Source organism: Plectrocnemia conspersa, unplaced genomic scaffold, assembly GCF_051122295.1.
Source record: "Plectrocnemia conspersa isolate PC_06_02 unplaced genomic scaffold, ASM5112229v1 ptg000009l, whole genome shotgun sequence".
Lineage (NCBI taxonomy): Eukaryota > Metazoa > Arthropoda > Insecta > Trichoptera > Polycentropodidae > Plectrocnemia > Plectrocnemia conspersa.
The window spans coordinates 29,275,910-29,291,053 of NW_028277173.1; the positions used below are offsets into that span (position 1 = coordinate 29,275,910).

At 38.8% G+C, this 15,144-nt stretch overlaps 2 protein-coding genes across 2 annotated transcripts; one reads left to right on the plus strand and one right to left on the minus strand.

The window, feature by feature from the left end:
- The first annotated feature begins 765 nt into the window (after positions 1–765).
- Positions 766–6,518, plus strand: LOC148232559 (hsp70-binding protein 1). Its single transcript, XM_088191573.1, has 6 exons — positions 766–920; positions 983–1,063; positions 4,354–4,546; positions 4,604–4,825; positions 4,892–5,047; positions 5,114–6,518. The coding sequence occupies exons 1-6, from the start codon at positions 813–815 to the stop codon at positions 5,413–5,415; spliced, it is 1,062 nt and encodes a 353-aa protein (XP_088047699.1). The 5' UTR covers positions 766–812; the 3' UTR covers positions 5,416–6,518.
- Positions 5,442–11,871, minus strand: egl (Egl_like_exo domain-containing protein). Its single transcript, XM_088191572.1, has one exon. The coding sequence runs from the start codon at positions 11,793–11,795 to the stop codon at positions 9,411–9,413; it is 2,385 nt and encodes a 794-aa protein (XP_088047698.1). The 5' UTR covers positions 11,796–11,871; the 3' UTR covers positions 5,442–9,410.
- Positions 11,872–15,144: the final 3,273 nt, after the last annotated feature.

Below are 15,144 nucleotides of genomic sequence, written 5' to 3' on the forward strand. Positions count from 1 at the left end.
TCTTATATTATATAAACCACCAAAAGTAATAATTTAATATATCATTGCATTCTGACATCAATCAGCTAGAAAAATATCATTCTTTATAATTTATTTTGGTTTATAAAAATAAGTAAACATACTAAAGAAATGAAGACAGCGAAATTTTTAAGGTGATATGGGATTAAAAATACCTGTATTTTTACTTATTTAAAAAAAATATATATATATAAAAAAATTATATGAAATCTACTTATAGGTAATAGCCCTTTTTTACATTTTGATATAATGGAAAATATTAATTAAATATAATAAAATTCCAATTAAAACATTAGCTTTTTATAGACACGTATAAACAATATAAAAGAAGTAAAATATATATATGGAATAAAATCTATATTCACTATTTTTTATTTTGACTACATTATTTAAAATAATATTATTAACATAAGATAAGCCTACATTTGTATATGTAAAATTAAATGATTCTATTGATAATAGGGATTGGTTTTAAAATAAGAGAGGGACGGAAATAAATATAATTTTATCACGAATTATATTTGATTGATTATGCATTAGGAATTTTATGTATTACAAATATGTTATGGAATAATAAAGTTATTTATTTTTTTCGAAAAATTAGAACGGGTTCATATTTAATTTGTTTTGCCTTATATTAACAGTAACGTATAGTTTTCAATTTTCCAAAAGGGAGTACCTATTATAAAATCAAAAGGTATCGCATACGAGTTCATGGACGCGTTCGGGGGCGTTAGGGCCTACGTCACTCGCATGTGTCATCGTCGATCGACAGTTATCGGTCTCTCGGCAACATGGAGGGGTCGCACGCTAACGATCAGAGATTAGTACTGGCCGAACCTCCGGTCGAAGACGCACCTCAAATGGCTCCCGTTCAACCAAGACAGCCCTCGAACCTTCAGGTAAGCGCGCCAGAAAAGCTCTTACCCTTTTCATGGTTTCACGTTTGCTTCTTTTTTTGTAGGGATTACTACGATTTGCTATGGAGGCGACGAGGAGCGAAGACGCTCCCAGCGTCAGAATAACAGCTCCTTTGGACGAAGATGTGAGTAAATTTGTTATCATAATGGCTATTGTTTTATTTACTTTTTATCGACTTTCTATTATAGTCGCGGTCTCGAAACATGCGAGTCACCGCTCGAATAGTGTATTGTAGTAGTCATAAGACTAATAATTTAACATGTACTAAATTAATATCGATTAATAATGAAACTTAATGGCTATGATAAATAAAAATAATATCAATTAATTTATAGTTCAGTACATGTTGCATAAAAAAACTAAATATAAAATGATTATAACCTAAATAGGTAATTATTTTTAAACAATTTTTCACAAATACTACAAACGATTATAATTAATTTATTTTATATTAAAATGCAGATTGAAAGTATTTCGCTTTTAATAACTTCAAAACATTTGGTATTATTTATAAATAAATTGTGGAACCTTTTAATTTAAATTTAGATAAGATTTCAATTTTAAAATACTTCCTTAGCAACTGATACAATTTTATTTTCCATGAATTATAAAAGTAATTCACTATGAAATCAACTTTGTTCTATAATATACACACAAAAGAATAAGAGCATTTTTTTAATTTATCTGAAAAAGTAATAAATTAATCGCAATTTCTTAAATAGCATATGAATTAGATCCCGGTTCCATAAATAAACAACATGTCAAATCAAAACAGTGACAAAACATTTATTTTTGTTGTATCTCGATATGTCGTATCTATTATTAATTAAATATATGTATATATAATCACAATTTTATGCAGTGATTGAAATCAATCATTGCATAAAATTCATAAAAATTCAAAAAAAATGTCGTTAATTACCTTTCTCGAATCTATCAACACTGCCATTGATGCTTGTTATCATTGAAGGCTGTGTTTGTTAATGTTTAAACCGGCTGGCGTCGCCATCTCCAAAAATGTTTTCAAGGAATCGAAGAGATATCATTTCCATGTTTAATAAAATCAAATGGCGACTGCCAGAAAAGTCCACCACTAAATTTAACAATAACTGGTCACATTGCAACGGATTATTTATTATGTCTACTGATCATTTAGTTATATTCACAAGCCATTTATTTTATTTAACTGATCATCTTTGAAATTATTCACTTATCATATAATTAGTTGCCAATATTAAATATATTTTTAAACTTGTTGTATTCGACATGTTTCGCCCCGTTACCGTAGATCCCAATTCATTTGATTTTTTTTTTTTATATATTTTAAATTTCATCTCTTTACCAATATATGAAATTTTTTGTTCTTGCTAAATGCAAAATATCTGAATCTCTAAATACAGGTTTTTAATTTCAAATTAAACCTTTCATAAATCAAATTAAACCTTTTAAAAATTAAATTAAAAAATTGGATATTTTTCAATATATGTACTCACATGTACATAATATCAATTTATAAAATTTGTTTTGCAGCAGCTGAAGTTAATTTCATATAATATTTGTTAAATTTCGCCGGAGTAACAGTGGATATAAACTCGTTTATTGTACATAAGATCTACCAAATTCAATCGATTTGATGGATCTGCCAGCAAATTTCTAGCAAAAAATTAATATTTGAAAAAACTTCTTTGAATAGATTCTCATTGGTCAATATGCAGGTAGAAAAATTAAATTATGATTTGTGTGTTCAACAGGCTCACTTTATAGATATGGTGATTGCCAGCCTTGTCAAAAACTAACCACTTTTTCGATTTTTTTTTCTGCTAATTTCTGCAATAATCTTTCAAAAAATTTGCGAAAAATATTTGAATTAACCACGGAGTGCGCAATTGTTTCATGCAACAACATTCTTTGAAAGCTGCTGCAAAAGAAGCTTTATAAATTGTAGTACAATAAAATGAATTTAATAAAAAAATATCCAATTGCTTAATTTAATTTTTATAAGGTTTGTTTTGAAACGAAAAACCTTTATCACCAGTAATTACGAAACAGTAATAAATAATGCAATATATATTTCACTTTGTCGTCAGTCAAGTTTTGGACTTTTATATTTTATTATAGTGACGTTGTTTATCTTTTGCTTGTATGTGTTAATTATTTGTACAGTAAAGCCTCGATATAATGGTCTAAATATCCGGTCAAATGTAAAAATTGTTTAAAAATCCTGTAAATGTTATACGAGGGTGGACCCAAAAATAACGAGACTTTATTTATAACTTTTTTATTTTTCAATATTTTACACCAAATTTTGATCACCTTCAAAGTACTTTCCATTGACCAATATGCTCTTTTCCAAACGTTTTTTCCATTGTTCAAAACAGTTCTGTAACTACATAATGGGATGTCTTTTAACCCCTCCAGCGATTTTTGTTTTATCTCTTCCAGTCTAAAAACATTTTTCTTTCATGTACAATTTGAGTGTATAGAACAAAAAAAGTCACAGGTGAGTAGGGCAAATGAATAATCGGTGTCATTCCATTTTTGCTCAAAAACTGCCTCACAGACAACCGGGTTGCATTGTCATGATAAAGAACCAATTCCCTGTGCGCCAAAGATCCGCCCTTTTTTCTGATGTTCAATCTCTCTCTCTCTTTCAACCTTTTCAATACCTACCTATAGAAGACGACGATCTTCACGGACGAGGGTGTTGATTTTTTCAACGTTGTCGTCGGCCTTGAAGTGAGGGGCGCATCAATTGTCATTACGTCCCTTTTAAACTGTAAAAACTAGTCGTAGACCTGAGCTTTACTCGAAGCATTATCCTTGTAAGCCGTTTAAAGCATTACAAGTTTTCCATAACAGAAAACAAAATTTTAGCCAGGTCAGCCATTTCACGTTTTCGCCAAGTGTGAAAAAGTTCTTTTGGTAAAAAGAAATGCTACGTACGAATGGTTGCTCTCACGGCGACAAAACGCTGCATACTGATTCATACTGGTTTTCTCTACAATGCCCCACCATCCGGAACTCGTTCGCCTAACATCCCTTTCCTGCACAGCTCGAGTCCAGTTACTTTTGGGTCCCTCCTCATACATGTTTAAACAATGTTCTGCCCGTGCCTCTAACTAAATACATACATAGAAATATAGAGTATTTTCGAAAAAATGTTTATTTATATTAATTTAATAAAAAAAAATTCTGTGAAATAAAGTTTTATATCATTGTTTAAAATCACATAATATTTTAATCCATTTATGGAAACTTCACTAACATTGTATTGTGCTATTTATTTTCTTATTAAAGAAACATTCGAAAAACCTACTTTTCTATCGAGGTTTTTTTTGTACATATTATTTTTGTTTGTCTATAATTTATTATAATTATGTTGCTAAAATTACAATATATTTTATACATTACTAGCGAAGGAAATTCTTAGAGGAAGCCATAAATAACATCTCCGTGGATGTGACATCTGAACTTCGAAGCGGAATCGCCACACTTTCAGATAAGGAAAAAATCAGCAGCATAAAAGTCAACGATGCAGTTCCGGATGAGATAGACGAGGCGTTTGACTCTTTGGAAAACTTCGTCTCCCATATCGACTACGCGATAGGTTCGTATTGCGTTCGGTAGAATGGCAAGATTGCATTTAACCTCTTGATCACTCTAGGTTTTTACAAGCTGGGCGGCTTCTCGGTGTTTCCGGTGTGCCTCAGCTGTGAGCATCCGGCCGTGAGAGGTGCCGCTTGCAGACTGCTAGCCGAACTCTGTCAAAGCAATCCCTTCTGCCAGACCAGGGTGCTCGAGTGCGGATATCTTCGGACACTCATAGACATGTCCCGGGCGGAGGAGGACGCGGACCTGCTCTCCAGCACTGTATATGGCATATCCTGTGAGAGTTTAAACCGTGTCTCGTGCGTTTCGTAATCTGCAATGTCTAACTTACTCGATTTTCAAGGCATTATCCGTCACCATGAACCCTGCGTACGTGCTTTTCTAAAGGACGGAGGACTGTCAGGTTTGCGAAGAGTGCTCGAACAACCCTCGCCCGCCCTGCGCACCAAGACGGCTTTCTTGATCAACGGCATCTTTCCAGAAACTCCCGACATCGGAAGTGCGTACCTTTTCAAATTTGCAATTACATAACGCACATCCGCTATATTGTCTCTTTCGTTTTCAGACGATCTGGTGGAGACCGGCGTGGTAAAGGCGCTGGTGAACGCTCTCCCCGAGAAATACTGCGTCGACTCGGAGCAGATTCTGCGCGCTCTGCAAACGCTCGCCGCCGACCCTCGCGTCGCCGAAGAGCTGAAGACGCCCGAATGCGATCATCTGAGGCGACTCCTCGCCGGTTACCTGGAGAGCGAAGACTTGAAACGCGAAGACGCCGCGCAATCGGAGGAGAAGCTATACTGCGAGTCTCTGCTGTCGATTGACCTAGGACCTCCTCGTGCCAGGGGCGAAACATCCGTCGACAGATAGGGCGTTCGAAAAGAAACAATCGGATAGTAAATAATGAGTTTATTAAAATTTTATAATATAACATGATAAACGAGGCTCTTCAACAACAAAAAAGGGTCCACGGGGCAAAAGCCCCGCAGCGTCACAGCGTTCGAGTTACGTGTCTCTGTGCGAGAACGAGTGTATAAGTATATATAATCATTATGTATATAAATTTGATTAAAAATAAAGTATCGATATTATAAAATATATAATCGAAACGGTCTCATTTCCTATAACTATATAATACGCGTCGTCGAAAGAGTCCTCTCGACTAATTGAGCACGTCGACTACTGGAAACTACGGGCGCGCGAGCGGAGCGGTTTCGACGATGCGGCGGGAGGTGTGCGTTCTGGTCGACGAGATCGTCGCACCTTAATACTTTAAACCGACGCCGCGGTACAATAATAATTTTTGGTCCATAAATAACAACCGTCTCTTATGTACACGTTTAATATCGCAGTCGTCGTTATTACTAGCGCGTGCAAATCCAAAGCCGTTCCTAAAAAGAGACTTTTAAAATAGTCCACGCGCGAGAGTCCGACATGAGATTCCGCTATATGCGAATACTGTTTTTTTTACAGAAACGACTGTTTCGAACTATTCTCTATGATAATTGAGCCCAAACCGTAAATATCCCCATAACAATTCAGCCCAAACCCGCTCCTTCTCCTCGCCCCACTTCCTGGAGCTACACGGAGCATTACGGCGCGACTGACGGTCGCTTCGATACTGAGAAATACTGCGTCGTCGTTGGACGAGGTTAATACTACGGGTCGAGAAAATTACTTCGCTCACAATTCTCACTTCGCATGTATATTAAAACATATATACATATTTTTGATAAATGTAACGTTTTCATGATTCCATTTCTATATATGTTCGTCCGATGCTGTTTAGTGTGCGTTTTTATTATTTTTTTATAAAATTGTTACTTAAATAGTGTATTATGCAATAATGCTAAACGGTGTATTGCTATGTAATAATACATAAAATATTCCACACAGGCAGTGTATTTGTAAATTAATACACTGCCTGCATGTAAACCTAAATAATAATTGTAATAAATATTAATGAACGCTCATCTTTGTTTTTTAATATGTACTATGTTATATTAATAAACGTATTATTATCTTCCTAAGTTTTAAATATTACTCGATTAAAAGATCTCACAGACTGACGCAGAAAGCAGTAGCAATACGCCCCCGGAATATTAATTATCTTACTACGGTATAATTGCATGAGATATGTTTTTTAAGCTCACAGCTGTAAAATTGTTTCGTGCGTTCTTTTTAAAAATGCCAGTTTCGACTTAAACCTCCAAAGACGAGTGACCATATGGTAACAATAAATATCATTCACAAATAAACATTCAAAATACATGGGATGATAACAACGGTTTTGAAGTACTTATTTTTTATATACTTCCTATTATTTTACTAATGAATTTCGTATAACAAAAAAAAATAGTTATAATCCATTCCTAAATAATTGTGTGACCGAATTGATCATGCTAGTCCTTCGGATATACAAAAAAATAAAAATTGTTTTTTTTATACATCTTATTTAAACTTTTTATAAATTCAAATTTTAAGTGCAGTTTTATGTTATTATTTCAGTTCTAATGAAGATTTAATTTTAGGAGTAATTATAAATTCTTTGGAGAACCCCATCATTGGTGAAAACAATCCTTAAAACTACTGATATTTTCATTTGTCCTCTGGAATCTAACGAGATGAAGATAATTTGAGTGTTCACCAACTTGCCGCAAGAGCAGAAATAAAAAGAAAGCAGGGATATCCGATAGAAGATTTTAATACCTATAAGGCCCAATGCACACATGCGATTTTTAGATGTGCGGCTTGAGATACATGGAATTCAATGTGGCGATGCACGGCTGCATTGAATCCCATGTATCTCAAGTCTCACATCTAAAACTGTATGCGTGCACCGGGCCTTGGGCTACCATAATAATCACACTTGGACTGACAGGGACCTTGAGCATATTTCAAAAACTGCATTCTCAGTAGAAAACTATAGTAAATATTTAAATCTGCGACTTATATTTTTTGAATTGTTTTTTAACGAGGGAATGATCAATCATCTAGTAACTGAAACTATACTACTTACAAAAATTCATCAAAGCTCGCAGTCAAGTCCGAAGAAATTAAACGTTTTTTGGGAATTTTGATCCTCTCAGTATACAATAAATTATCTGGAAAGAAATATTTTTGGGATGCTAAAGATGGTAGTAGAGGCAATGTGAAGAGACCGATTTATTCATGCAGCTATTTTGAATAAAAAATTTCATGAACATTTTGTTCCCTATGATTTTTTGGATTATTAAGACAATTCAACAGTTACTATATCGCTTCAACAACACACCTCTAAATCCTCTGATCATAGATGATTCATAATTCTTAAATATACACATACATATGTACATTTAAGAATTCGTCAATATACATTAATGTATATATAGCAGGTGTTTATATGATTTTAATTTGACTATATCATGTTTTAAAAATCTCTTTCAATTATATAAGTTATTTACATTGGTATCATAAACTTATATTTCCTATTATTACACAAATTTTTACTTAAAAATAGAGAAAAATGTCAAGCAGTCAGAATTAAAACTAAAATTTATTTGAGTTAATCATCTATGCTCAGAATTTTTGTGTCAGATTTTCGTGTGCTCAAAAATGCGGAAGATTATCATCTAAAGTAAAGATATATATGACTATCTCTCAGCCAAATGTCCAAAGTAATTATAATAAACATGGGAAGGGGACAGTGATCGGATTATTGCGCAGACGAAAATTATGAACATATGTGATTGTTTGATTGTCAAATATATTTTAGTTTTAATTCCAACTGCTTTATATTTTTCTCTATTTTAAAGTAAAATGTTGAATTATAGGAAATGTAAGCGTATCATACCAGTGTAAATTACTAATATAATTGTAAAATATTTTTAAAACACGATATTTCCAAATTAAAATTATATTAACATACATTATCTTTTTTTTATATATATATTAATGTATTCTTAAATATACATATATGTGCATATTAATCATCTATGATCAGAATTTTTGCTGTGAACAAGGTGCAAAAAATGTATATGCAAATTAAGAAATGAATTTCAATATCATATTTTCCCCCTCTAAATTACACCTTTTCCTATTGTCATTGTTTTACCTGAAATATTGTAAAATGAAAAATAAACTGTGCTGATAAAATCAATAATTGGTTAATTTCAATTTAATTTTATCAATTCTAAGTAGTTGTTTATAGTTGGTTTAATTTAAAAGATTTAATTTTAAATTTAAAACTTGTATAAATTATTTAATATTCTTATTTTGCCACATTAATTATTGGACTAGTGTGATCATCGTCAGGGTCTTTAATGTTTTTTTTAAATATAATTTTCAACTGTCTTAAATATTCATTTGCTGATAAAAAATAGTTTAAAATTAAAATCTATTCTTAGAATATTTTTCTCGTCTCGGAAGCGTTAAAATCGTTCAATCGAAATGTGTATTTGCATACACTTATAGTTTAAAAATGAGTAATAAACGTATAAATACACATAAAAATACACTCTCTTTCTGGTCTACGGTAGCTGCCAAAAATGGACGGCTATAGTTTGGGTCTGTGAGATCTTGGACGCTTTTCGTCGCAATGTAAAGTCATCTAAAAAGTATATTCGCGAAAGAGCTGCGAGGAGAGAACAGCGAGCGAAGATATTCCCGAACGCCTAATACTACGCGTACGAAATAAATAAAGTGGAAAGGCACACTATGCTAGTCGGCCGCCGGACGACGAGAGCGAGGCCGCCCTCCGACTCCCTTCGCCGGAGCGAAAGGAGGGGAGGCGGCGAAGGCACGGCGCTCCGTCGTCTTTGACTAGCGTACGGAGACGGTCGACGGCGCGGCGCGCCCGAAGTATGGCAACGGAGGTCTCCGGGGGGTCATCGCTCGTCCGGCGGCCGCGGCTTCTTGGCGGCGCTCGAAGCCTCGAGCGTCCGCTCCGACGCCTTGTCCTCCTCTCTGAAGTGTATCTTGGTGATGACGATGTCGCCCGTGCTGAGCGTCTGCGAGCCGGCGTGGACTCGGCCGCCCCTCGGCAACGGCGCGCGCTCCTCGAAGAGCGGCTCGGGGTCTTCTCGCGAGCGGCACTCGCACGAGCGACGGGGGCTGCGTTCGCCGGGCCCCTCCGCGGTCGCCGTCGCAAAGTCGACTTCGACCGAGGACGCCACCGAGGACAGGATGGCCTCGATCCTGTCGAACTTGGCCGCTCGGTCCATAGCGTTGTCCGATAGGATCTCGTCCATGAGCTGCATCGACTCGGTGAGGCTCGGGGGTTGAGTCGACGCGCCGTCTGAAGGACCCGAGTCCATGCTCCTCGGCTCACGTTCGCCGTCAGAGTCGACCGCGCCCGAGGACTCGAGCTTTTCAAGTTTGCGGCAGATCTTCTGCGAGCCGCGCAGCTTGTCCTTCTCCTCGTCGGTGAGCTCGAGGTAGCGCAGCAGGCGGATTTCGCGGTTGCTGAGCACGACGCTGCGGCTGCGCTGCGCGAGCTTCTCGCGCAGCTCGGCCACTTCGGCGCAGATCTTGCGCTGGCGCTTCCGCAGCCGCACCTCGTCCGGCTGGATGTTGGCGAACACCTGCTCGCTGCAGAGGTCTTCGAACAGCGAGCGGTACTCGGGCGCCAGCGCGCCGTTCATGCGGCCGTAGAGCTTGGGGTGCACCAGCGAGAGCGCGTCGGAGGCGGCGTGGATCAACATCTCCTTGGTGAGCGGGCGGCGAGCCCAGTATCGCTGGTCTTTGCGGTACAGGCTCTTCATTTGCTCCTTGGCAGGGTTGACGGGCGCGTCGTACATCTCGCAAAGCGCGTTCAGCGACAAGTTCTTAGCCTTGTGGGCGGGCGCGCCGTGCAGCTGCTGCAGGAGCGCAGCATGAGCGGCCTGCGTGTCGAACACGCCCTTGAGCATGACGCCGAACTGGCTGTAGAGGTTGGCCGAATCGTTGCGGCAGTCGTGGACCACTTTGACGACGGTCTCGCTCTCGAGCAGCGCCTTGAGTCCGCCCTCTACGACGAGCGCGGGGCAGGCGACCACGTCGAAAACGAAGGCCTCGTCGTGCTGCGTGGCCAGCTGCATTAGCGTGATCTGGCCCTTGACGCCCAGGTTCACTCCCTCACAGTCGAACGAGACCACAGGCGGCCCGTCTGCACCGCCCCTGGACCGAGGCTTCGACACGCGCTCCACGACGGCAGCGCACTCCTTCACGTCGACCACCACACAGGCGCTCTGCAGCACCTTGCGCCTCCAAGCGTCCCCGTCGGCCGGCGCGCGCTCTTCGGCCGCTTGTCCGTTCGTCATGGAGTCGCGCACCATGTTGTCCACCCAGTTTTTGAGCACGATGGTGTTGAGGCGCTGTTTCATAGCGACGACCGGGCGCGTGCCGTTGGAGCTCGGCGGACTGGGCGTGGAGGGCGGCGAAGGAGGTCGCTGCGGGAGCGGCGACGGTTGAAGTTGCGGGAGCGGCGACGACGCCGGATCCAGGAAGGAGCCCTCGGCGTACTCGGGCCGGTGCAGCAAAGTGACTATATTGGACTGCACGCGAAAGCTATCGGAGAAGAGCTTGAGGAAAGTGAGCAGGTCGTCGGGCGTCTTGAAGGTGCGCACCCAGCAGCGGCGCGGGAACTCCGAGACGGCCAGGTGAAAGAGCTGATCGACGAGCACGGGCCCCCTCGCCTCGATGCAGCGCGCGAAGTAGTCGAGCAGGCGGCGGGTGGTCTCGGGGTCGACGTCGGCGGCGGGCAGGTCGTGGAAGGCGTCCGTGTCGCGGTACTCACCGTCCAGCAGCACCACCGTGTCGTCGGCCACGCGGAAGGTGTCCGGGTGCTTGAGCAGAAAATCGCGGAACTCGCCGACGCGCTGCCCGGAGATGTGGCGCACCTGCGGCGAAGCCTGGCTGCGGTGGCCCAGCAGACTCTTGATGGGCACCTCCGCGTCGCCGCCGTACTGCAGCATCTTGGCGGCGAAGTAGCGGCGCGCCTCGTCGCCGTAGTCCTCGGCGGGGGCGGCGGGGTCGCGGGCCGCGGGCGAGCGCAGCGTGGACACGCACACGCGGTCGCCGTCGAGCGAAAAGAGAGCGGGGTACTGCGATAGGAACTTGCGCAGCCCCGCCTGCGAACCGCCCGCGATCTGGCGCATCTCCTTGGTGAAGCCCTTGGCGCCGAACTGACAGCTGAGGTCGTGCAGCGTGCGCGGCTCCCCTTTGTCCACCAGCCGCTCCACGAAAAACAGCAGCGTGAGGTTTCGCGTCAGCTCGTACTCGGCCGACTCCATGGCGAGCCGCCGCCCCCGCCCGTCAGGCGCGCGAGCCCCGACGTCGCGCAGGTGTTGCCGCAGCGAAAAACTCGCCGTCTCTGACGAGCAGTGTGCGCGTGCGCCGTTTTCGCAATTTCGCAATTTTGCGATTTCGTTAAAAAATACATCAATTACTTCAAACCCTCTTACTCTTTCAGTTGCGAAATACAAACAAAAAACAAGCGATTGCAACCTAATTCTGACGCATACAATTCAGTATTAAGGGTAAAGCAAATATGTCACCGCATGTCTACATACTTGTTTGATGCGTCGATCGCGTCAACACGCAGACACGACGGATTTAAACGAAGAAAAAATAGCTATGGAGGTATTTATTCACTTTACTTTTGTTTAAATATTTTACAGGGTCAGTTGAGGTCTACATTGTATGACGAGAGTCTTAAATTAAATAAATAAAAAAATAATACGAGGAGAAGCTTGTGAAATAATGTGGCCACTGCTATTTTATCAGTTTTTTAAGATTTTTTAAGATACACTCCAAAAATGTATCTTAAAAAATCGTTGAAATATGAATAAAAAAAACGATTAAATTTGTTTAAAGTGCTAATTTTAAGCTTATTTTTAATATTTAGTTGATCCACCCTTAGCTATAATTACCGCTGAATTCCTTTTTGGCATATTTCATCTGCAATTTTATTCGCAAATCAATTTTGGATTTGCAATTGTGATGGGAAAACATTTCCTTTTAATTTTGCCCATAAATGATTTATGTTTAGTGACCTTTTGGCGCAAACTAACCCCTGCTTTTTAGCAAAGGCACGAAGCATTTAAAAATATTTTCCAGACGGAATCCATTAAAGTGGATTCCAACATTGAAATGTAAATGTCATACTACTTTCGCAACCATACAAGTTCCCTACCCCTGCCATGCAAACACAGACCATGAACGCTCATCGTCACAGTATTGGTGAGAAAATATAATAGGGTGACCATGTGAAATTACAAGTGCAATTCATTTTAATTTTTTAATTTAATTTGTTGAAGAAAATGTAAAATATCACTTTCTTACTAATTATGTTTATTTAAATACATATTTAACTCAAAAACATGAATAGCAGTTATGGAATCACTCTCCAGGTTGAATTTCTGTATAATATAATATTTTTTAAAATACCAATAGAATATTACAGAAATTGTTTTATTTATTATAAAATTACACAACATGACAATAATTTATAATAAACATATAACACATTATAATTTTTAATTCAATTGCCAACATATGGTCACCCTACCCCTAAAACAGCCCTAATTTAGTATTAGTAACGTTCTCAAAAAAAAGCTGTATATGTATGCATGCATTCGTATACGCACCCTTATTTCCAACACAACGATGATGAGCGCTAACATCTTGGATGGACTATACTTCTCCGACAGAATGCTGGAATACGAATACACGGGCACGAAATATCGAAAAGAAATAACGGCAGGAGTCACTCGGGGGCTCTGTACTCGGACCTGCTCTATGGAACGTAACATACGACGGACTCCTGCGAGTGCCCATGACCGAAGATATGATCCTGATCACCTTCGCGGATGATGTGGCTTTGCTTGTGACAGGAAAGATCAGGCTGACGCTGCAACTAGCTTTTACAGAAGCCACGGATCATGATAAATTATTCTTTTCAAACTCTTTGACACCAGGGGTCGCAAAAACTTAAAAATAAATGTTAAAAAGTATGATTATTTAAAAAAATTATTACTCCAGAAATTTTTGAATAAATTGAGTTCTTAATATTTTTTATATTAACCAATTTTAAAGTTGGATTCATGGGACCAAATGACTTTCGCCTAATCTTCAGATGTCCAATCTTGGTGTTTTCGGACCTACTCTAACCTTCGAGTATTATTTATTTCTGAAAGCCACGGTTTGTGTCGGGCTTTACAACCTCTGAGTCCCGCATCGTTGCCTTCTTCTTAACCTCCGCTTGCAGAGACTTTAGCAACCAGTTATAAAGAATTTTTCGACGATTTTTAAGGATTCGAAAATCAACATTAGATCTTCCCGAGTAGTTGTCTTATGCTTTCTTCCAGTTCTTGGCTTTGATTTGTAAGAACCACAATTCATAGCATTTTGGGCAGCTTGTCGTGAACAATTAATATATTATGTTTACTAATTTCCGATATATTCAGTCGCTAAGATGCAGTATGCGAATGAAATAAAATTATATTCGCTCTTTTAGCTTCACTTAATTTGCGGGTTTTTCGGCATTTTTTAAATGTTTATATAATATTCAAAATATATTATTAAATAAAAAAATGATAACGACAAGTAAAGGACGAAATCACGCAACTGAATATAATAGTCACTTGAGCGGGGACTGAACAATTAGACCTACAATCCCTTTTTAAAACTCAACTGAGCAATTATAAACGACAAATTCTTTTGTATAGTTCTCAGAATTACGTTTAAAATTAGGTACATGTTAAAATAATTCGGTAATACTATGCACTTTTAAAAAGTTACACACCATTTTATGGGTGCCCTATTATTATGGCCAACGTTGTATACCTTGGGAAAATGCGAAATAGCGTTTGTATCGTTCGGATGAAACTTTGACGATGGACGGTGATTGGTGGCAATTAGCCGGATTGAGCCGCTACATTGATAGAAAAAAACAAATATTGGGGGTTTGCAGCATTTCATCATAATGTAGCCGAACCAACTAAATAAACACATTGCCATAGCAAATGTACGACAATGTGTACAAAAAGCAATGCTAGTTTGCACACCAATTTTACCAATTATCGCCAGTTAATAGTTATATATTTTTTAAATATCAAATTGTATTCTTGTCTACTTCTTTATTTAATTTATTTTTTATAACTTTTAGATTTTATATTTAAAAAAATCTGCTAGTGATTTTTTTCTTTATATTTATTTATAGTTGCTAAAGTTTATTATACGATTCAATTAGGGTTTTCAAGTAATAATATTTTCTTAAAATCCGAGTTAAATAATTATGAATAAATAGATAAGTAATTAAATAGAACAACAATGAGTTTATTTTACAAGTATAAATTTATTAAATTAGTTTCAACTTCAATATTTTATGGTTGCGCATGCGCGAGAGTCGTAACATAGTGTGTACGAACCACCAAAGAAACGTCATAATATTTTTTGCTTTGGTGTTACCACTTTAAAAAAGTCTCCCCTGAAAGTTAATTTAACGCGAAAGTATTTTTTACTTATTCGACGACATCGATACAGGTCTACGATTTGGCGATTCCAAAGTCGATCGACCCTCGACGTGAATAAATTTGTAAAAATGAAAAAAAAATTATCGCACGCGTTTGACAAGGTGGC

Excerpts from the sequence above, each read along its gene's own strand:
- LOC148232559 (XM_088191573.1), top strand. The coding sequence starts at position 813 with ATGGAGGGGTCGCACGCTAACGATCAGAGATTAGTACTGGCCGAACCT. Across the intron at positions 4,547-4,603 it reads CCATATCGACTACGCGATAG|GTTTTTACAAGCTGGGCGGC; the intron begins GTTCGTATTGCG and ends TGATCACTCTAG. Across the intron at positions 4,826-4,891 it reads CACTGTATATGGCATATCCT|GCATTATCCGTCACCATGAA; the intron begins GTGAGAGTTTAA and ends TCGATTTTCAAG.
- egl (XM_088191572.1), bottom strand. The coding sequence starts at position 11,795 with ATGGAGTCGGCCGAGTACGAGCTGACGCGAAACCTCACGCTGCTGTTT.